This window comes from Haemaphysalis longicornis, unplaced genomic scaffold (assembly GCF_048455015.1).
Source record: "Haemaphysalis longicornis isolate Haplotype H1 unplaced genomic scaffold, Haemaphysalis longicornis Haplotype H1 scaffold_10, whole genome shotgun sequence".
In the NCBI taxonomy this organism is placed as follows: domain Eukaryota; kingdom Metazoa; phylum Arthropoda; class Arachnida; order Ixodida; family Ixodidae; genus Haemaphysalis; species Haemaphysalis longicornis.
Window position 1 is genome coordinate 117,223,046 of NW_027526204.1, and position 22,485 is coordinate 117,245,530.

The following is a 22,485-nucleotide window of genomic DNA, read 5'->3' on the forward strand; positions in this document are numbered from 1 at the left end:
AAATCTCGACGCTAACGTGCTACAATGAATTAAATCATTTTGGCTAATCGTTCTCAATTCGTGCACGTACATAACTAGTCCTCTGAACCTCTCGAAGTAACGTCAGGAGTACCGCAAGGGTGTGTCCTCGGTCCCCTTATTTTCTCGTCTACATAAATGAACTACCGCTAACTGTGTCTTGCAAAATCCTCATGTTCGTCGACGATTGCGTGATTTACCATACAATAGCTAATGCTTCCGATCAAGTAACCCTAAAAAACGATCTGAATAGCATTCAAGAGTGGTGTAAAAATTGGCTTCTCAAACTTAACCCGCCCCTTAGGTAGCAAATGTTCTTTATATCCTGTGTATCAACCGCTTATGTGGCAAACGTTCTTTTATACTCGTTATATCCACCCCTTATGTAATACCCCCTTGCGGGGTCCTTGAGAAAATAAAATGTGATGATGATATGATTTCGTGTCAGTACCGAATGAAGTCAACAAGGCGTGCTACGAGAAGGAAGTTGGGTTGTGCAGACATGATCTCTTCCTGCCGCGCGAAGCTGCTGCACTGCCTGCGGGCAACTATTGCGACATGTTGCGGCTATACCCCGAATGAAAGAAGTAGCCGGAAAGGCTGTGAAAAGTTCTGGCGTTTTACTGAAAATATTTGGCGCGAAGGTTTCGCCATTTGCCTCTTTCTGGTTGTCAATCGTTTAACCCACATACACTAGACTCTGGGTAAACGGAACTTCAAGAGACCGAAATAATTGGTTCCATTTAACAGGAGTTTTGCTTACTGCGAGGGATTTGCAAAAGTGTAAATTTATGTGCATACACACTGTTATAATACCATTTCATGGGACACTAAGCACTAGAAGGTGAATGGAGCAGGTGAAGTTCAGAAAGCAAAAAAAAAAAAAAAAAAAAAAACTACAAGAGATTTAGGCACAGCATTCACGAAGTTTATTTGACAACAATTAGTCACTGCGCGGTAAAAGGCATCCATTTGTTTTATTTGAGACCTTGAAACTGCAACTTGAAGATCACAATCTTCAGCAGCTGACGCTCACAGCAATCGGCCTGATAAGAAGTTCCAGTTTCGGTGCCGTTTACGCGATGACGCGGAAATTTTAGTTCCGATTACCGAAAGTTTTTTTTTACGTTATCTGAATACAAAACCAAACATTTTACAGGCTGCTGTTTCGTTTAAGCGGCAGTTCCGTTTAAGCTGTTTCCGTTCATCGAGATTCTATTGTATTTCTGTTATAATGTTAACCGTGGAATGCTTCGCCAGCTTGCACGAAACACTCTGTACACAGTCTTCGCTTTTGCTCGGGATAGCGATTAAACACGACAGTCTTTCTTGGGCTACTTAAACGCAGAAATTGTGGTCTGCTTGCCTGTCTGCCTGTCTGTCTGTGACTTGATTCAGTCACCCGGCCAAATTGAAACAGAAGCTGCACAATAGTCTTATATATCCACAGCCAAATCTAAACGTCTAAGTCCGGTGTGAATGTTCATACTTGTCAACATTGTTGAGCAAGAACAAGACATTACGCAAATATGAGGCAGCAAATCAATACATAAGCGATATCTGCATTGTTTCGTTATTAAAAAATTCACGGATGCTTGGTTTTTGCGAGAGCAAATAAAATGCTACATCAACTACACAAAACCGTCGCCTGCGGCTGTCCGCCCCGCTATAGCTCCTGGCGACATTTCAGAAATCAAACGGCAACAGCAATGAAAGGTTCCACTAGATAGGTTCCACGTTCCGCTTGGAACGCTCGTGGAGTAGCGCCTCGTGGTTCCATAAACTTCGTAGTAGGGTGCCTCGATTCACGCGCGCCTCCGCCGTACGGCAGCGCTGGCATCGAGGCACCCGACTTGGCGCAGTGAAAACGCGGTAAATTTAAATTGACTTGAGCAAACCTCTAGCGTGTTCATCTTGGGAGGAACGAGACGGGAGAGGAACGGCATGAGAGGTAAGCGTGAAAGAAAAGGGAGGTATTTACCTGGCAGGGGCACCAGTCGACTATCGTCTTTTTGTAGCGTAAGCTACACTGGCCGAGGTTGAGTACTTTCGCGTGGACCTTGAAGGGCCGTGCTGCGCAAGCGCCAGAAGCATTGGATTAGATTAGATTGAATCGTTGGATTGGATCGGATCGGAGTGTATTGGAATGGATTAAATTTGATTGCATTGGAATAGATTAGATTTGATTGTATTGGAGTACGGGTGTGTAGAATTGGATCTGCACATTCACCAGTCTGCGCATTTCGGAGGAGTGACGTCATAGCCGTGACAGACGCACTGGCGCCAGCGCATGTCCAGCTGATCGCCTCCGTTGCGCAGTAGCCAAGTCTGACGGTGCGCCGGAGCCGCTTGATAGCCGCTTCGCGTGGCACCTGGGGAGCCGTGCTGCGTACGCGCGAGGAGCAGTGACTGGACTGTACTTGACTGGATTGGATTGGATTGCTAAACCTTAGCTCACGCTACGTATACCCTGGCATAGCCGAGCTAAGCCACTGCTAATTTTTTTTAGAAGCGTTAAATCTGAGCCACTTTTTTTGGAGTGATTGCTGAAACGCGCCCCCTCCACTCTTTGGTTCCAGTGGGATGCACCCCCAACCCAAAAGGAAGCCCGGTACACTGCTGCAGAGGGCCCTCAATTCCATCCCTCAGGGCGGCTTCGGATCGGAGGGCATCAAGGCGCTGCAAGCCGCCCCACCCAAGTTTTACAGGATTCCGAAACTCAGCGGTGGCTGGGCCGACGTCCGCGACCATCAACTCTGTTCCGAGTTGACTCTATGAGGGATCATCGGCCCACGGACTCGTTCACACTGCGTACTGTGCGCGGACTACACTGCGTTATGGACTTGTACTTTGTTCTGCACCGCTTTGGCTTTGTCGGTGTCTGTTTGGTTTTGTCTGTCAGTTGGAATATTTTTGACTTTTTGCGTTGGTTTTAAAAATGGCGCTATCGGACCTGAAATAGGATGTGGGTGTTCGCTAAATTCGTCTATTAATTGATGTTTTTACAGCGACACTATGAAAATAATTCACGCTTTCGAGAATAAATGAATGGCCGGTAATACAATGCGACCGCGGTACTAGGCCTAAATACGCAATGCTCCTTGCGTGAGTTTGTGCGCTGGTTTAAAAAATGGCGCCCACGCGCGTGAAATGCCAGGAGTCTGTTTTCGCTAACACGTTTATTTAGGATGTTTGTTCGGAAATACGGTAATACAATTCACGGAGTGAGAGTAAGTGAATAAATAAGTAGGCTTTAAAAACAATAAAAAACAATTAATAGATAAACAAATAAGCGGAGTGAGAAGAAATAAAAACTGGCTAAATATGTAGCGTGCTATGCGTGATTTTGAACGTTAGTTTTTAAAAAATGGCGCGCTAACAGCTGAGATATCAGGACTGTATTAGAGTTTTCGCTAAATTTCTCCATTTATTGGTAGACGTACAGAGATAAATGAAATAATTCGCGGCGCCGTAACAAAAGATTTGGTGGTGATACCTTACGACCACGGGCGTATACACCTCAATGTGTAACGTGTCAGGCATTACCGATCTGCTTCCCCGTATAGCCGACTGAAAGCGACGGGAACGCTGGTTATCTGGAGGCCCTTCATCTGGCATTGCGTTCCCTTGCGAACAAAATCATATCTTTAGGAATTATCTGGTCTCTCGCTGTCCTTGCACTTTTTGTCCCGCGGTTACACGTAATTCTTGCGTCTCCTAGGCGCAGTGTTGCGCAGCATGATAGCTCCTGGTGTTCTTAACCCAGGTTTGTTGCAACTATCATCTGGATTTGAGTATGGAGTCAAGCGACGTTACAAATGAACAAACCCACGATCATTACCCGCACAGTAACATACAACCACGGCGTCGCCGCTTCGATTCCCGACGGCGGAAGTTTTAAGAGCAAATAATTTTTAACACTAGAGTTGTTTTAAGCTTGTAGTTCCGCCTTATAGAAGAGCCGTATGGAAGAAGAGCCGTATGAAACAGGAAAGTATCATGCAAGACTCTTCTCGGACCACTGTCGGCGTGACGCCATCAGCGTTCTTTTGGAATCGGGACTGATTTCCGTTGGTTGCCCCCTCCTGTTTTCCCATTTCCTACCCTCTCCGTAGCCCTAATCAATACTCCTCCCTACCTCCATTCCACTTCATTTGAAGGACCCATCATCTCCCTTACTCCCTTTTCGTCTCCCACTCGCTTTTCCGTCTTCCATCACTGCAGTCCCCCCTTTACTCTCCCCCCATTTACTCCCCCATTTACTCCCTCCTTACCCCATCTGATCGCCATTACTCTCCCCACTTTACCCACCATTTGCTCTCTGAACTAACTTTGAATCGAAGGTCAAGTTGGCACCCAACGGCTGGAAACTGAACAAAAAATCCGACAGACCGCAAAACACGATAACGTTGCCGCTGTGCCTCATCACCGCATCCGGATGTTACACCGCGCGGCGCAAGTAGTGCGTTACTGTGAGTATTTTGAACATGGCACGAGCCGTTTCCCGCATTTTATGGATTGATGTGCTTATAAACTACTGCAGTGAGGACAAATAAACTAGGCGAGAAAAAAGCAGGCGATATCACGAATTCATAGCAATATCCTTTCAAAACGCGCGCGCCCGTTGACATCCGGGTCCGTCGCTTTGGCGGAGTAATACCATACATGTGCTATTGCCGTTTTTAACTTGTTCCCGAGCATAGTACCTTTAAAAGAAAGTGAGTGAAGCGAGAAATCCACGTAACAGGAAAATCGGCCTTCTGGTGAAATGGCTTTATTTGACGATAAAATAGGGCCATTTATCGCGGCAAACTTTTTAAATAATGGGGAAACGCACACCTCTTGTAATAGCGCAAGGCGTGGCCGGGCAACCATGACCAGAGACCGACCTTCCAGGAAATTTTCGGAATGTTTGAACTGGAAGGAACATTGAGTGACGCACGTTATAGGTTCTTTTTTTTAAAAAAAGTGAGCTACGCCCATAAAAAAAAACAATATCAAACTCCTCTGCTTCCCCGTGCAGTAGCGCAGACAACGTTGCTGACACCAGCGCATTACCGTGACCACTTTTGTCCACCTCAAATCTGTCCTATGCTGGTGTGTTGCAGCCGATGATGCGGAGAGGGACAAGCATTTTTTCCCCTGGCGAAACGCTGATGGGCTCTCCAAGGAGCGAATCGCTTGTAATGGTCGATAAATTCTGCCATGGTCCGAAAGGCGACTACAGCTGACCGCGAAGAAATACGTAAAGACTACGTCCATTTCTGCATTCTGCTTTCCCTGTCGAAAGACTATCTTCATTTTGTCACCTGAAGCAAGCGAAGAAGATTTTTACGCTTCAGTGCGCGCTTGCAAGCGTGATCGATATCTGTTTTAGTTTTCCTTCAACAAACACATACACCCTGGGTTCAAACTTGAATCTCGTTTCCTGTATTGCGATAGGACTTTGCTGTTGGCTATTTTGCTACTTTGGTACTTTCTTGCTACTTTCTCGTGCTTTCACTGGCACGACGCGAAAAACGTTTTGCCTTCAGAATATTACGCCGACATGACGATCCCTGCTGGAAGGACATTGGCTGTCTCCATTGCCTAAAGTTTCGAAAGACAAAACTTCTGGCAATGCAGACAGCTAATATCCTTGGCTGGGGTATATGAGATAAAGCTGTACTTTCGTGTTCCTTCTTCAGGATCGATGAGTGTGTGTGTTAAGTTTGGGGGTTGCATCGCCTAATTTCTAAGACAGTCCTGGAAAGTTTTTGTCGACCGATCAATCCTCTTTCAACTGTATGTCTTATCTCTAACCATTCCTTTATTGAGATTTCAAAGTAACCAGTTTGAAACACTGCAAGCTCGGTTTCACGCACGCGCCGTGTGTCCACACGTCTCATCTGAGCTTTTCGGTCTACCAAACGGTCTATGGGGAAGTGCATTCGTTTTTTTTACAAGACGCCATAGGTCCCACTAAGAAAGCCTTTGCGTTAATATCTCCTTGCAAGTGGTCGGCTCAGGCTTTAGCTTGCGTCCTTACACCACGCACCGTCAACGCGAGTATCGTGAATTAAGACCTTCGGTCAAATAGCAGAAGTTTTGACCCTGTTAAGATCTGTACTATGGTTGGTAATACAACAAGGAAACCCTAGTTTATGTTTATCGTGGCCTTGTTTAGATAATCTCAATTATTCTTTATTTTTGCGAGCTGAAACTAAGTGTCGCCATCATGCGAGTATTTATTTAAATAAGGTCTATTATATGCGTAGCGTCGTTTGCAAGGCAAGGCACTCTCAAAAATTTTCTTACGTGTTCTTACGTTCCTCGTCCGCCTACGTCGTTGATATAGCTTTCTTCCTGCGTGACTATTTACAGGCTACACTTATGGTGGCACCCTCAGGAATTTGCTTGTTATCCCCAATTTTTCCCTCTAATTAATAAAACCGCATAAGCCATCGCGGAAGCCTTCAAAAGGATTTAGGCCCCGTGGAATTAGTTCGAGATAATAAATAAATAAGTAACACCAAAAGACCCGCGTGAAGGCCTTCAGGAAGGGTCAAGCCTCGTACACTCTTAAAATCGCCGCAAGTGGGCTTTACACAACACCCCAGAAAGACCAACCAGCGTGATAAAATTTGTGGAGTTGGCGAATGACGCGGTCTAGCGTGCTTATAAAGCAAAAAACCTTTTCCATTCCTTCCTAAAAAAAGTTGAATGAAACACCAATGTTTTGATGTGAGAAATCAAAACTATCAAAAATGGGCCTAAAGAATCTTCAAAAGGGCGCACAATCGTTCATCAAACCTTTAATGACCCAAAAGAACGCATGCGATGGTTTCTCGCGCAATAAGCAAACGCATCGACGTACGGTCTAAACGCATACCGATACATGGTTTATTAGATAAAAGCGTACTATTGTACTCCTTCTTCATTATTGAGGCGTGTATTGTCTTATGGAGAACCTTTTTTTTCGCGGTTTTCAAGTATTGGTTTTGACACAAAGGAAGCCAGGTTTCACACAAGCGCCGCATGTCAAGAGATCTTGTCAGAGCTTTTCGGTTGACCAACCGGTCGATAGGGAAATGCCTTAGTTTTATGAACGGACGCCATCGTTCCCACTTAAAAGCTTTCACTTTAAAAAACTGGCTTTGCGAGGGACAGCCAAGCAATCGCTGTCGCCATCATGCACCAACGAGGTCGTAATTAAACATATCTTTTATCCTTCTCCTGTCTCCCTGATGGGCACAACTTCGGAGAGTGTAGACTGAAATAAACTTGTTAGGCGCAATGGCGGCGGCAACAGTAATGCAACAACAGGAAGTGTTACTCCACCAAACATCAACGCTAACAAATAGAGCAAGAACTATTGCAATTACCACCACCAAAATTAACAAAATGGCGCGTGTCAGCGTAGGCATGCCCATTTGTGTTCATGTTTGTTTAGGCCTGCCAGCAAACAATCAAACAAACAAACAAACAAACAAACAAGCAAACAAACAAACAAACAAACAAACAAACAAACAAATAAACAAACAAACAAACAAACAAACAAACAAACAAACAAACAAACAAACAAACAGACAAACAAACAAACAAACAAACAAACAAACAAACAAACAAACAAACAAACAAAACAAAACAAGTTAACAAAGGCACGTTGGAAATGTGTATAAAGACATCGCAAATGGGACAACTATGGAGTACGCCTTGCTTCTTCGAAAAAATCAATACTTAGCTACATAAAGGCATTTGTCGCTGTTATGGTATATATTTACTTTGTTGGTGAAAAGAAACAAAAAAAAACTTATAAAAATAAAATATTCCGACGTCTCTTGGCAGTTATAGCCACATTTTTCTGTAAAGAACTCGCACTCTAGACAAGTGTCTTGTGAATGCTACGTAGTAGTACAAAATACGCCGAGTTTCTGCACACTTTTTTGGTTTAGTTTTATGAGCTGAGTTTCATGGTTACAGTGTCTGAGTTTTGTGGTTTACCAGTGTGACCTATCTCTGAACGATTTTATATATTTCTTAAGGAAAACAATAATTTACTGGTTGCTTTCTTTTTGAAGTATACTATCTGCAGGCGTGTTACAAGTAAGTTTCTGTATTCGGCTGCACGAGCTGTGCCTTGACTTTTGTCTTATACATGACTTCAACTTGTGCAACACTTTTTTGTAAACTCGCATTATGAAAATTTTTTGTGTGCATATTATTTAAATTGGAACATGTAGCAGATTTTTCTGTGTAGTTACACTTGCTCTGTATTTATACATACCTTTCCACGAACACAGCGTTTTGGCTACCAATAACTTTCTAGTGCTTACAGCCACTAATAAGACCAAGCGATTCTCAATGCACCGACAAACGTAGGTAGCATCGGCCACGTCTAAGCGTATACTAAAATAATAAATAAAGAAAAAGAGCCGTAAGCTATTCCGATGTGTGGAGGTGGATGACCAGCAAATCGTTTCCGCCCATGACGTGGGGGTGACACAAAATTAAGTGAGAGGAATGAGCAAGGTTTATTTCTTGTGAGCGTTCACAGTGGCCACCTATAAAAACACTTGCGAACAAGCCAATACTTCTATTTTGAGTCTAGTCATCATGAAATTACTGCTTCTTCATAACTAATCTTCTCAGAATACTTTTTGAAAATGGTGCCTATTACTAAGTACTCTAGTAAAAATGCATATCCAAGTGGTTGAACGTTCATTCATTCATTCGTTGTTCATTAATTAATTAATTAAATAATTAATTAATTAATTAATTAATTCATTCATTCATTCATTTCATTCATTCAATCTTGTTTTTTCACAAACGTGTAATCTCGATTTTGAAATGACGTCTCAAACTGCGTTGGGCACTGGTGGTAATGTTTTGCTAAAACACACACCGGGACGTTCGGTTTTCAACGGCTTGCCCTATCGAACCATCGCCCATCAAGGACAAGTAAATCTTCCAGAGCTTTTGTTCTCTGACATAAAAGATACGTTAAACCCTAGCCACGTAAGTTTCACCTAAAAGATGTCGGAAACGAAAGTTGCCTCAGCGCAGTTCCTGAACGCCCATCAACAAACACTTTCACGACGCTTTACGTCGCGCAGAATAAATGAATTGACAGCGTTTGAAGGGCGGACTTCATAACCAAATATACGAGAGGGAAGGGGGCGTGCTCAAGGGCAAATGAAGAAAGTGTTCTCGTCGAAAATAGATGAGAGAGAGGATATGATAAAGAGTGGAGTAATCGACAAATTTGTCCACCGTAGCTAAAAATGTCGTCGAATAGAAGCATTTAAACTACCCACCATGCGACGCTCTTGCATATTACTCTTGCTCTGATTGACCCGGTTATCAGCTTGAGCAATCACACCCCACCTTCTCGTTTCAACCAACTTTAACCTCACTTCGGTAACGCTACAAGCTTCTAGCTAAATGCAGGTGTGTCGGCAGTGACATTAGAAAAGGCGTAAATTGAGATGTCCGACAGCTGTCGAGATGCGTTTGGATTAGCGTTCTCGGCATGAAACACACCATCGCCTCGCGTGATAAAAAAAAGGTTGTTTATTACCGCTGATCTGATTACGACGGATCTGATCTGATCTGAGCTGATCTGATCTGATTCGCATCTATAGCTTTCGCATCTATATTCACCCTTTACTTTCCGTCTATAGCTTTCCGTCTGTAGCTATAACTATAGCTTTCGCAGTGCTGCCGCACTGCGAAAGCTATAGTTAGCGCAAGCACTGAGCGGCACTGCTTGATTTACACGTCGTAGCAAATACGCCATGCGTTTCGGCTTTGCTTTCGTGAATTGTTTTTTCCCAGCGAAGCTGTTTGCCCCTAGTTGTTGTCGTGAAAATTTAACGTCGTAAACAAACCAACAGCACCAAAAAAACCCCGGCAGGACCGAGCTGTTCTTGCGTAAGACGTCGAGCGCATGCGTCCGGCTAATCAGACTAACAGCACACAGCTCATTATTCGTTAAAAACACCAGAGAAGAAGCATAGAAACCGCTTTACGGATGATAAGGCGCATGAGAACAATGAGACCTCCCTGCATCCCCCTCTCACCACTACGTGTCCCGGTAAATATTATGTTTGCAGATCACATTTGAAGGCTAGGCAGGACGAGTGACACTAAATAGCGCAGTTCTTGCCCAACACGTTGAGCGCATGCATCAGGCAAGACAGGAGCCAGCATTTGCCACCAAAGATGCCGAACGCAAGCGACAAGACCGCCAGTCGACGAGAAACAGTTCGTACCCTCCCCCGTTAGCATTCGTACTGGTTACAACAATTTCGCTGGACATCCATTTTCGCACGGCGGGATGGCGAACATTTCCTTAAACTGGCTTTTGAATGCGTTCATTGCTGCAACGAAAGGAAAGCTGACCAGCAGCCGCTACACCGCTCTAATGACATCATTCCAGCGGTCGAAGAACGCCAAGACCGGGAAAGAGAGAAAAATATTTCGAGAAATTTCTTAGTTACTTACTTACTAAGCATAGAGCAGTAATTTTTGGCCGAGGTACTTTTCGACCCCCTCATCTGTGTAGTGAACGTGTTGGTAGTCTACGTTTTGAAAGCATTTAAGATATCGAAAAAAGTTGCACAAGGAGTTGCAGGATGCCTTGAAAGTTACGAGATCTAGGCGCTAATTTTATACCTATGTTGTTTTTGGTTATCCACAATCCACAAGTCACCGCCCCATCATTTTGAATTGATACGGGTAGTTTTTTGCAAAAATTGTCGATGGCAAAGGCAGCAAACAGCAGTGGGCAAGCATGCCTGTACCCCCGTGGACTGTGGATGAGTGTATTTGTGTAACTTTGGGCATTTAGTTGGCGTGTTGGTAAAAAAAAACAGGTGAAAGGAAAAAAAAATGCTGCTGCTGAACATTTTTTTCCACTTGAAAGTTTTTGAGCATTTCGGTCACGCTGTTTACGCAAAGTTACTACTTGTTGCGGTAACGCACAACAGGCCCATATAAGTGTAAGTAAGAGTTAGAGTTACTGAACGCTAGTTCGCTGCAATTATGTTACTTTATTTCCACTTCATTTCTGGTATTCCGCAGAGGCCGGCACTCCCCTTCTTCCGCAACTACGATTCAGTTCAGCGTGTAAAGCTGCCCGCTTTTACTATATTTCTCTGCCAGGAAACGGTTTAGTCCATCCCATCTGTGTGAGCGTTATACAGCAAAGAGAGGCGGTTTCCTGGGGCCGTTTTCAATGTGTCATATTGGATCGACTGCTTTTTTCTCTTTCCGTCCGGAGACGTAATCGCTTGATCCGGTGCCCTGAGAAACTTTGCCTTGTTTTTCCTTGCAGCCCCAGTTTCACGCCGTCATTTTAGCGATCTCCTGCCATTATGTTGTCATTTCTCCTTTCTTCTTCTAGTGTTGGTCTTAGTCCGTCTAGTCCTATAACCCTTTCCTCTTTTTCTGGTGTCCCGACCCCGTATGCCTTTTACGAACTTTTTGTGGCTGCGTGTCTGGGAAGCCCTAAAATATCCTGCTCCGTTCGTTTCAGAGTGTCTCTTCTTTCGACCTATTCAAGATGAAAGATCGGTTGTATATTGATACAATTGCCCAAACTCGGTTCCCTTCAATTGCGGGGGTTTTCTGGTCACTGCTTTCAAAACAAAGCAAGGAAACAGTCAAACAACTCCAAAATAAAAAGTCAAGTGGCCAGACCGCCTGCTCGCGGGACGCTACGGCGTGGCCAGCGGGGGATGCGGCCAAAGAAGACGAATGATGATGGCGATCGTGCGCTAAGGACGACGAAAGATCGTCACAGCTTGCGGCAAGGCTGGGCCGAGAAGTCAGTGAGCGCTGCAGTCGAGGGAGACAAATCTAGAATCGGCCCGTTGAAGATACCCCTAGGCCCCTTTCTTTCTCCTCTGGGCATTAGCTCCTTCGAAGGTTTTCTCTTTTGTGATGTTGCTGCAGAATTTTCTTTCTAGCTTCCGTTCGGCATACTTTTGTAGGCGATTCTCGTAACCGAGGGATCTTTCTTAGTCTCGGGGCTAAGCTACGGTCCGTATTACGAGCGCAGTACCTGCGTTTCTTTCGCCTGCTTACCTAAACTTCTGCGTTCTTGGTGAAAGAGTTTAAATTCAGCGTGTTGAGGCGAAAGTGGTCCCGCATTCCAGGTGACAAGAACATCAATTACGGTATTTGTGGGTGCGTTCACTGCATATTTACGGATGCAGTCATCAGCGAATGAACTATGCGACGTTACTGCGGCGGCATGTCTTAGCAGTGAACCGTTGTGGGGCACTTCTCGTGAGGCGTTCCGCTTTCCTTCTGCGGCTTTTTATACTCTGCTCCCTTGTTTTCCTCGTATGATAGCCCTGTACCTCCATCTGCTTTACTCTTCACGCGGCTCACCGGTCTTTCTCCCCTATGATCGGTTCACTTGGTTACGCCAATCGTTGCAGCAACACGGGCACAGAACAAACTCACAAACGCGCTGTTACCAGCTGGGCTCTAGAATAACAAGTAAGAACGTTGCTGTTTTGTTTTGGTAATATTTAATATCAAAGATTGAGCAGAGCCCTGCGACGCACGCCCTATCACTTTTTTTTTGCTCATGTCTGTGTGCGGGTTTCGCCACATCAACTCTCTTAATGCGGTGGAGTACCCTTTACAGGAGTGAGACTTCGGTAAAGCTCGCTTGTCACTGCACATGACCTGGCACAACGTTTGTTGGGAGGGTGTTGCGCCAGTTGGAGGAGCTCGTTCCTACATAAATTGGACGCCATCCTTTCCTGCGGAAGGTGATGTACAACGCAGCCGTCGTAAACCACTACGCATGCTGATGGGGGAAGCTATGAAATGCTTCTCGTTGTATCGGCGTGTTTGTCGCTTGCACTCGGCTTCTGTGGTGAAATATGGTGGGTCCTGACGCATGCGCTAAACCTCGACTTACGTAAGTCCCGTTCACGTTTTGAGAGCAGCTGAAAAACTAATATTCGCCATAAGACTTAAGGGGGGGGGGGGTGATCCCATTGTTCACGGGTGCCTTACACACATACTGAGCTCTATGCTGCTTGCCTGATTAGCTTGACACATGCGTTCAGCGTCTTGGGCGACAACGTACGATCCGGAGTGGCTTTTTGTAGCGTAAGCTACACTGGCCGAGGTTGAGGAGTTTCGCGTGTGCCGTGAAGGGCCGTTCTGCGCAAGCGCGAGGGACATTGGATTGGATTGGATTGGCTTGGCTTGGCTTGGCTTGGCTTGGCTTGGCTTGGATTGGATCGGATTGGATTGAATAGGATAGGATTGGATTGGATTGAATTGGATTGGATTGGATTGGATTGGATTTGGATTGAATTGGAATAAAGTGGGTTGTGTTGGATTGTGTTGCGCCATAGCCGTGGCAGACGCACTGGCGCTGGTGCGTGCTCAGGTGTGCGCCTCAATTGCGCAGTAGCCACGTCTGACACTCCACCGGAGCCGCCTGAAGCCGTTTCTAGTGGATCGTGAAGAGCCGTGCTGAGCATGCGCGAGGAGCAGTGACTGGACAGGACTGGACTGGACTGGACTGGATTAGACTGAATTGGACTGGACTGGACTGGATTGGACTGGATTGCTTCACCCTAGCTCACGCTACGTATATCCTGGCATAGCAGAGCTAAGCCACTACTATAATTTTTATTTACGACACAAAATTTCCCGATCAACGACAGGGTAACAGCTTCGCAGTAGAACACAATTACTTTGGAGAAGCCGGAACAAGAAGTCCCCTTGTGGATTCTACAAAGAAGGGGCTGGGGCAGAAGCGACAGAGAAAGTATAAGACAAGCGCGGTGTGGGTACTCCTGTGCCATTCCTTGTCTTATTTCTTTCACTGTTCGTCTCTTTTGCGCTGTGCAGAACAAAAATACAATAACGAACTGGCCCCGCTTTCTATCTTAAAAGAAGTTTTTCTTTTATTTTGAAGGATAACAAGCAGTGATGGCGCCGGTTTAACACTAGCTTTGGTAACATCCTGCTCAAAGTTATTCAAGGAGGTTCAAATGTTTTCTACTTCCCCGATGAAAAGATATATAGCACCAAACTGAACAAGTAGCCTCCTGCTTGTATCGCGGTTCGCAAAGCATATTTTATTCTTTGCGGCTCAGTGGAAAATCTGTGAGTCAGCGCTCTGAGTATATCTGCAGGAGTAATCTTTCGGCCCGTGGGGTGGTTCTCGGGCAATCTACCCTAACTAAGTGCACAATGTTTATCATTCCGTGTGGTGTATCAGTACTGTCTTGTTCACCTGTTCCCTAATTTTTCGTGGGAGCGTCACATAATAATGAAAATAGCTCCACCAGCCGGAAAAGGTTTTCATGGTATTTCTTCTTAGAGTACGCCCCTGAACACCATTCCGGCAATCCTAACAATTAAGCAATGACACTTGGCAAAGGGATCGATCACCACGTCGCGTACCGCAAAACTTTTATTTTTGTGTTTTTACGCCATAAGCTACGCCTGGGCTATGGGCGGCGCCATAGGTGTAGCCAAAGTACATGAGTACTTGTACCAGAGTACGTCACGGCTTTGCTTTGAAGCGAGCCTTTTGAATGTGGGTTTTGCTGCAATGCATTTTTTGCCGCAGTGTAATGTATTTGCCGCAATGCAAAGCGATTCCACGAGGCCCGCTTACAAATGAACAGATGCCAGGTACAATGGCGTTATAGGCAGGTTTATGTTGTACGATCGTCCGGTGAGCAAACAAAAGTCTGACATCCACCTAAATGCGGCCAAACGGCAACAAAGAAAAGCTCTACAGCTTTCGCAGAAACTGGACCAAGACAGTTTTTGGACCAGGTTGATTCCTGGACCAGGACGAATTTTTTTTCAACTGCGAAGTCTCTCAGAAAGTTGTAAAGCTTTCCTTTGTAGCCGTTGGCTGCATTTAGGTGGATGTCAAACTTTCCTTGGCAGAACTTACTCTACCTTGGGGACTCCCCTTAAATCTGGTCGATTAACAATCGTCTGGTCTGTCTGCATCGAAGTTACTGACTGCGTTGAAGTTCTATAAGGTTGTTTTTACTTTTGTATTTGCATTCACATTGTATTGGGTTGATAAGAAGGGGGATATTGCAAAGAAAAGCTAATATATCTCTACTGTACTACTTTTTTATAGTTTGCTCTGGTTTTAGCGGCAGGCTCAAGTTGAATCATATTTGTTACAGCTGGTTGCGGCCTTACGCTAAAGTTTTCTTTCTGCTTCAGCTACGAAGCTGGATTTGCGGTAATACGCTTCATTGACTGCGCCTATTACATAGCCTAATTTAGTCATATCGTGCGCAGGCACTTGTCGCTTACAGACGCACGAACAATACCATGCTCGTTATATAATTGTCACGGGAGGACTCCTAGCTTTTCATTGAAGTTGCTTTCACAATAAAGTAAGGTTTGGCGCAATAATTTTTCGCTCACGTTTTGCGGGAAAGACTGAAATCATGTGCCGCTGCCGTTGTAAAAAGTGGACGCTCGGCGATATGAACACCCTCACTTGAATACGATGAATACCATGAATACGATATGAATCGTATGAACACCCTCACTTGTCATTGTTACGGTACTATATTGCACAATGGGCGAGCCGCGCAAGTTTCCAACTAAGCCTTTTGGAGGTACTAATATGTTGAGAAGAGAAAACCTACAATCAATTTACTGGTCTCTTTCTATGGCCAAGGCTTTGTCTGTCCGCGTCTCCCTGTCATTACGGGTGCGGGCAACGCAATAGTCCACTCGCATTCGGTCAATGGAGATACCAGAGTGAAAGACGGCTTCTAATTAAGTCGTTTTATTTTCTACAAAAAAAAAACGACAAGCGGCCTTTATTTTTCTCGATGCAAATAAGTGTTTCTCGATACATATCAGCGCCTGGACTAAAAGCGCTTTGAGGGTGAGGTCACGGTATAAAAATTGTTTGAGTGTTTGAACAAATAGCACCCGAAGTAGAGGCGTGTGTGAGTTGAAAATAAGCGAGCAGGAACAGTGTGCTCAGAGGTTTGTTCTTGTTAAGCAAGCATACACTGCTCAGAAAGACATGTTTAACAAAAGGCAAGACGAGACGCACAAGAAAAACGTGTAAAAAAGGACTTAGCCTTGCCAGTCATCATTTTGGCTCTGCTTTGTCTTTTCTCAGATAAGAAATTCCCGACTAATAATCTCAAAACCATTTATTTAAAGACTGAATAGAAGTAAATTTAAACTTTAGTGTCGTCGCTTTTAAGGGAAGCTTTCAAGCTTTGCTAGCACAAAGGCCGCTCATGCCGGGCGGACAAGTCGAAGTAGGTTGACGGATGCCCTACTACGTCAGTCAAAAAAGGTAGAAAAAGCTGTGTTAAAAATTTGAGAGCCTCAAACAAGGAGCCCACCCGCAAAGAAAAGAAGGAAATCTTCGCTTCTGTTCAGTATAGGCCTCGTTTCTCGCCTGAATAAGTGAATAGCTCTCCGAGCAGTTCTGGTGGTAGTTCATTGCACGGGCTCGGGAGCTTTCATTCACAGCGTATAAATCATGGCACTGGAGTGCGAACCATTCTCAGCCATTCGCTATACGCTTATAATATTTTTTCCACCCACCACTTTACTATCTGGGTGTAAGGCAAAATGTTCGGGGCATTTCGCTCTCCTCGAAGAATCTTGTACGCAGCCGCCGCGATACCCGCCATTAGCTGCAGCCAGTGCGTCGAATTCTAATCCGCCTCAGCCGAGTCCTACACTCCTCTTCACTTTCCTCTTTCAAGACCGTCTATTGTGCCTCGCAGGGGTCCTCGGAGACCGAATGTCTTATTTTCCCTCTGTTCTTAAGCCTCGATCTTTTCGATTTGTTTTCGAGAGCCATGAAGCCCGTATTTCTGTCTTGTTTTTGTACGTGTTGGCAGAAGGCTAGCTCCTGGGCTCTTTAGTCGCCTTTCCTTCCCGTTTTTTCGATTCGTTCTTTTTTCTGTTTTGCTCCAAGTACTACATTACTTGTTCGGCTTCACAGACCAAAAAAGAAAAGCACTCAATGGCACCATTTCCGACTGTTCTTCTTGCTGTGAGTTTTGTACTCCGCACGTGTCGCTCGTATTCAGTTAGTTGCTTTTGTTCTGTTTGGACGCCAATACAGATAGTCGCTAGCCACTGTAGCAAGTTTGTTAGCTCTGTTTGGGCGGGCGATCAGCTGACGGTTTCTGGTGGTTTCAGGGGTTAGAGAGTAGGTTTTTGGGAAGCAGTTTGTCTTCTGGTATTTGACAGTATTGGCCTTCACGCGATCAGTTGTCGTCGCCACTAGGATGACAGTCCGACGTTGAGTGTTACTTTGTGGGTAAAGCACGAGGTTACTCTCACCTGCTTCCACACAGAGTAGCTCCTGTGGTAAAGCACGAGCAGCTTGCTGCAGTAACACACTGAATATAGAAAAAACAGCGCTCAAACGGGACAAAGAACGTGACAAGACAGCGCCCAGTCTTGTCACGTTCTTTGTTCCGTTTTAGCGCTGTTTTTCCGTATTCAGTTATGTACCAACAAGCCCGCACCAACACACTTTTTCAGTAACACACAATTTATCTCTTGTAAGTGTCTGTCAAGGGGCTGAGAAGTGCACATGTTTGATTTATTTTTTTATTTATTTATTTATTCATTTATTACAAGTACCTACATCGCCCATTGGGCATTGTTGTAGGGGGTTACAGTATAGAAGATAGAATACAAACAACAAAATTATAACCGAACTAAAATCATGCTTAACATTATACAGGAGAAATCTAAACACTTGCAGTACAGCATTGTAACAAAAGTACAAAACACAGGATTACACAACGAAAGCAGTAATTATACATATCAACAATCAACAACCAAGAGAAGTACAAAGCCAACGTGAAATATATGAGTTATTTCAGCAAATCAAAATGCTGCTTCAATGGCAGTTAGGAAATTAGAATCAGAGAATATTGCTATTCTTAGCGCATTCCAGTCGCTAATAGAGTTTGGAAAGAAAGAGTATTTAAGGACAGTCAATCGACAGGTACTTACATTCTCTAATTTTATATTAGGGATCTTTCCGTTTGACATATAACTAGGCGTCGGTAAACACCGCTTTTAGTTTATTCCAGTCTTACTATGACATATATTATAAACAAATTTAAGTCAGCAGAAGTACACTGCAAGCCAAACTTTTCCAAGGGCAGCCATGCGCCTGAAATTTTGTACACGATATGCCTACAGTGCCGTCCGCGACTAGAGTGCCGTCCTACGCTATTGAAATATTTAGGACTGGCCGCTGTTGTGTAGAGGTTCCGTCTCAGCTTCCAGTTACTACGGATGGTATTTCGAGTCTGGCTCTTACGTCCTTTGTTTTTCTTCGATCTTTAGTCTCAATGACAATTTTCATGGCTGAGGGCAATTTTTGATGTTTTAAATGATTTACTTTCTGTTCGTTAGTTTATGTCTGGTTAGTTTACGTTACGTTAAGCTAACTCTGGGTAAAGCGGTGCGAGACGCGGCATTTTCCCCTCGAAACGCCGTTAGACGTCGCTTTAGTGGAGCATGCGGCATATTTCAACGGTGTGCGAAAGTATCCGTCCAGTCCTCAGTGAGTTAATGGAAAAGTGAATCGGACAGCAGTAGAGGTTAGTAAAAGAAGGTTAGAATGCTGGTGGGAAAATAGCAGAGAACAAACTGGGAAGACATGCGAACATAGAAGTCAGACTAGCACAAAAATTTCATGAAGGTATTTTGTTATTTTATGTTATATTTTTTATGTATTATTTTTGAATTTTTTTTGCGAGGTGATTGTGGAGTGGCGTAACGACTAGGGGCACTGTGCAACGCCACCCCGTTACAAAGGGGAAGCCGCTAAGCATCATCATCAGCCCCATCATCATACAGTACCGCCGGACGGCACTCTAGACACAGCCTTCAGTAAAACGGCAGTGCCACCATCATTATCATTATCATAAGCCTGTCTGTGTCCACTGCAAGATGAGAACCTTAAGCAAGGTAATGCAGTGTAGAACATAATAAATCAACTAAAATCTGACATTCTTCTACATCACAATATGGGAATCCAGCTCTACGACATACATCTACCAGAGCCAATGATTCGACATGTCACATATTTTTCATTGCTGTAAGCAAGCGCGCAACGCAGAAGTATGTCTGAGGTGCTTCCGCGCAATACTGTGAAGCGGACTTACATGGACGCTTGGTACCCAATAGGTACTGGAGCTTATGCTCAGTACTCGTCTTGTATGGTGTGCCGGGTGAAAATTATGAATTTATGCCTCGTCCGTATCTAATTAAGGAGAAATGTAGTAATTGGAAACCATGCACCAAGTAGCTCAGCAGCGTGTTCTACTGAAACAGATTTTCCCATGGCCTCAATGTGTACTGCTGTTAATGTCATAGCATAAAAGAAAGTGAGAATTCTAGCCACGTCGATGTCCTTAAATACAGGCAAAATTGAGAATCGAACCAGGGTGCGGAGATTACTACCCGAAGGTGTTACCAACGCACCCCCTCAGAACATTGCAAGTGGCGGTGCAAAGATTACCCTGTGCGTGCCACATGGCGAACGACAGGCGAGCGTGACGGCAAGTGAGTACAACAGATGTAAGCCAGGCACTGAAAACTGATTCTTGGGGAGCTGTGGCGTGAGGTGTCGTTAGTCTGAAGTAATTCACGCCAAAGGACGAAGAAACAAAAGTCGAGAAAGAGATGCAAATAGGATGTAGCAGAAAAGAAGTAATTGGTAATTGGTAAGAAGTAATTGGTGTAGTGAGACAGAGAGAGCTAGTTTATTGAGCTAAGCAGTCCAGATGTCCTGGGGGAGAGACATAAAAGGTAGGGGGTAGAAAGGTAGGGGAAAGAGCAGTTCAGCAGATGTTCACTGTTCTCACAAAATTCTCTACGTGTTCATGCAAAGGCTCGCTTCTCATACAGGGTTTACAGTTCACTCATTGTATTTTCACATTTCACACAAAGTTAAATCGCGAAGATGGAGCGTGTGTGGCGCTATGTAGGGAAGTCGGACAAATGGCTACACTAGTTTGAAGAGACCACTCTTTGGAGTGCGTTCGATAATCAATTCGAAGGTTGCTGCATCTTCCCGCAGACGTCGTATGTGTTAGGATTCAGATGTAGGTATTGGCCCTATTGCTAAAAGCTGCGCACGGCCTCTACCGAAGGTTGGACAGAGCCACGTTAGATGAAAAAATTTGGTGTGGCATCCCAACCACAGTGTGGGCAGCGGCCGAGTTTGGACCTCGCAGGGCTGTGTATTTTTATATAGCGTGAGGGGTGTAGGCCCCGTTAGCGTAGACGTTTTTCGCAAATATGTCCCCCGAGCGTGAAATAGGCTTGAGAAGGTCGAGGACGCCGTCCGGGGTAGCATCTTTCATACTTTGTCTGCTTAGTTTTTTCAGATGCCGAACCCGAAGTTGCCAATCCGAAAGGAAAGTCGGTGCATTGGGAACCGCGGGAGGTGCTTGAAGATGCTCCCTAGCAGCACCGAGTGTCAGAAGGTTGCCATGTGCACCCCTGGTGTGTCCGGTGTCCAGGCGATGCCAATAGTGAAGCCTTCTGCTTGTAGATCGCGTACCGAGGTCAGAATGCGGGTCGCCGTGCTATAAAGTGAGAATACACGGTTGAACTATCGAATCGCTACGTGGGAGTCAGTGATTATTCCTTCCTGGAATCTTCCGTATATACGGAATTATGGAATACGGAATTCAATTAAGTATGACGCCCCCTTGCGTAACTACAGTAGATATTAGTTCTACAAACACTGAAATCAAATGAGTTCGCACAATATGAACGCTCGGCACTGTTTCCTTGTTTTTATCTTTTATAGTAAGTGAAATCATTTTCCGTATGGTTTCCGTATACTCCGTATATACGGACTTCATACGGACAATGATTTCGCGGTTCCAGTGGTCTCAAAAGATATAGAACCAGTGTTAAAAGTTTTGGGAGGTATTCACTATTTTAATTTCATGTGCTTTTCAAAAATCTTCCTAGTTGTATGACGGCTTTGTGTCATGCTAGGAACGTTCTCTGCATTCCCATAACTCTGTATATACGGAACGTTTCAGGAGGGTTCTGAACTTCTTGATGAAGAGGGTATAGGAATGATTGCCAATGTGTCAGATTGGTCCCAAAATTCTCACGTGGTCCACTTCTTTCACAAGCCCCGTATACACGCACTGAGTCTTGAGTGCCCCATGACCTTTTTTGCTAACACGTGATGACAAAAAAGAATCTTTTGGAGTAAAGTGCTGCTGCTGCCGCTGATGATGATGTTCGTAGGAGAATGGTATGTCCTCTTACTTTATGCTGAAATGTTGCCTTGCTTATGCGGTTGTTGCCTCTACATAACTGTACCAAACTTGTCCCCTATACATAACCCTTATTTAAGAAATATTGTGATATCCTGTATTAATGTCACCCAATGGTACCCGTATATTGATAAAAGGGTTGCTTTAACAACATATACGTTGTGCTGCCTGCGCAGCTTTCCTAAGATATTTTGTCTTCGCCCACGCCTTGTTCAATTAGTGCAATCCTGTTCTATCCTAATTAAACACCGTAAATTTCATGATCAAAGAAAAGGTGAGTGCTAGAAAGTGCTGACGAATACAAAATAATACTTTTTTGGGTCCCACTTTCACTTTGTGTGCGCTGCTAATTTTCATTTCTCTTGCCAAGCTTACTAACAAAAGCAAAAATAAGTTTTCCGGTACCGGAAGCTTTTTCCTACAGCCCGAAGCCTTAAACTCGGGAATTAGGCCCAAAACAAACACCGCCGGATTAACTCCCACGGGAATTACGACTTTGGAATCCGTAGAAACCCTGCGAATGTAAACCAGGCGGAAACGATGGCCTTTCGAGCTTCCGGGTGAAATTGTACGCCTAATCCGAGAAAGGAAGATTAAAGCTTTCGTACTACTTCGATCTTTGTTACTTTTGTTGGCAGTCGTTACCAAAGTCTAGGTAGCACTCACATTTGTTTCGAACACGGAGAACTGTACGTCTTCCTCCTTTAATCGTATTACAAATGCTCGCTTGGACGGCGCTGTCTCCTTATATTTAAAATTTAACTGTATCTATTTGTAAGGAGTTTCACATAACTGAGCTGAATTTACTTTTGCGAGTGCTTTGCATTCCAATGAATATACGTGTCTGATTTAGGGGACGACAGTGAATTGATAATGACGGAGGGTGGCAAAGAAGCCAAAAGGATTTTCCCGAATGTTCGTTGTGCAATGGCTCATTAAATCAGCGTAAAAGGAAGCTTTACAGTGCCCTGACGCCACCGTATCCCGCTGTAACCTTTCAAAAGTGGCCATAAAGGTAATCTTGATACTAATCCGAAAAGATATCTTTACTGCGAAATACTGAGTTTTCCATTCAGCCTAAATGTAATTTGATAGAACGCACAGGCTAGTGAGACTTGCTTTAACGCCATAAAAGGGTAAAATATTTTGAGCTCCAACG

The 22,485-nt window shown here is 44.5% G+C and overlaps 1 protein-coding gene across 1 annotated transcript in view; it reads left to right on the forward strand.

Moving 5' to 3' along the window:
• Positions 1-3,189, forward strand: part of LOC144160049 (alpha-1,6-mannosyl-glycoprotein 2-beta-N-acetylglucosaminyltransferase-like) — a 34,673-nt gene extending 31,484 nt beyond the window's left edge. Inside the window, exon 9 of the mRNA XM_077691669.1 lies at positions 2,598-3,189. Within this exon, the coding sequence (XP_077547795.1) occupies positions 2,598-2,796 (199 nt within the window). The 3' untranslated portion in view covers positions 2,797-3,189. The remainder of the gene's footprint in view (positions 1-2,597) is intronic.
• The last annotated feature ends 19,296 nt before the right edge of the window (positions 3,190-22,485 follow it).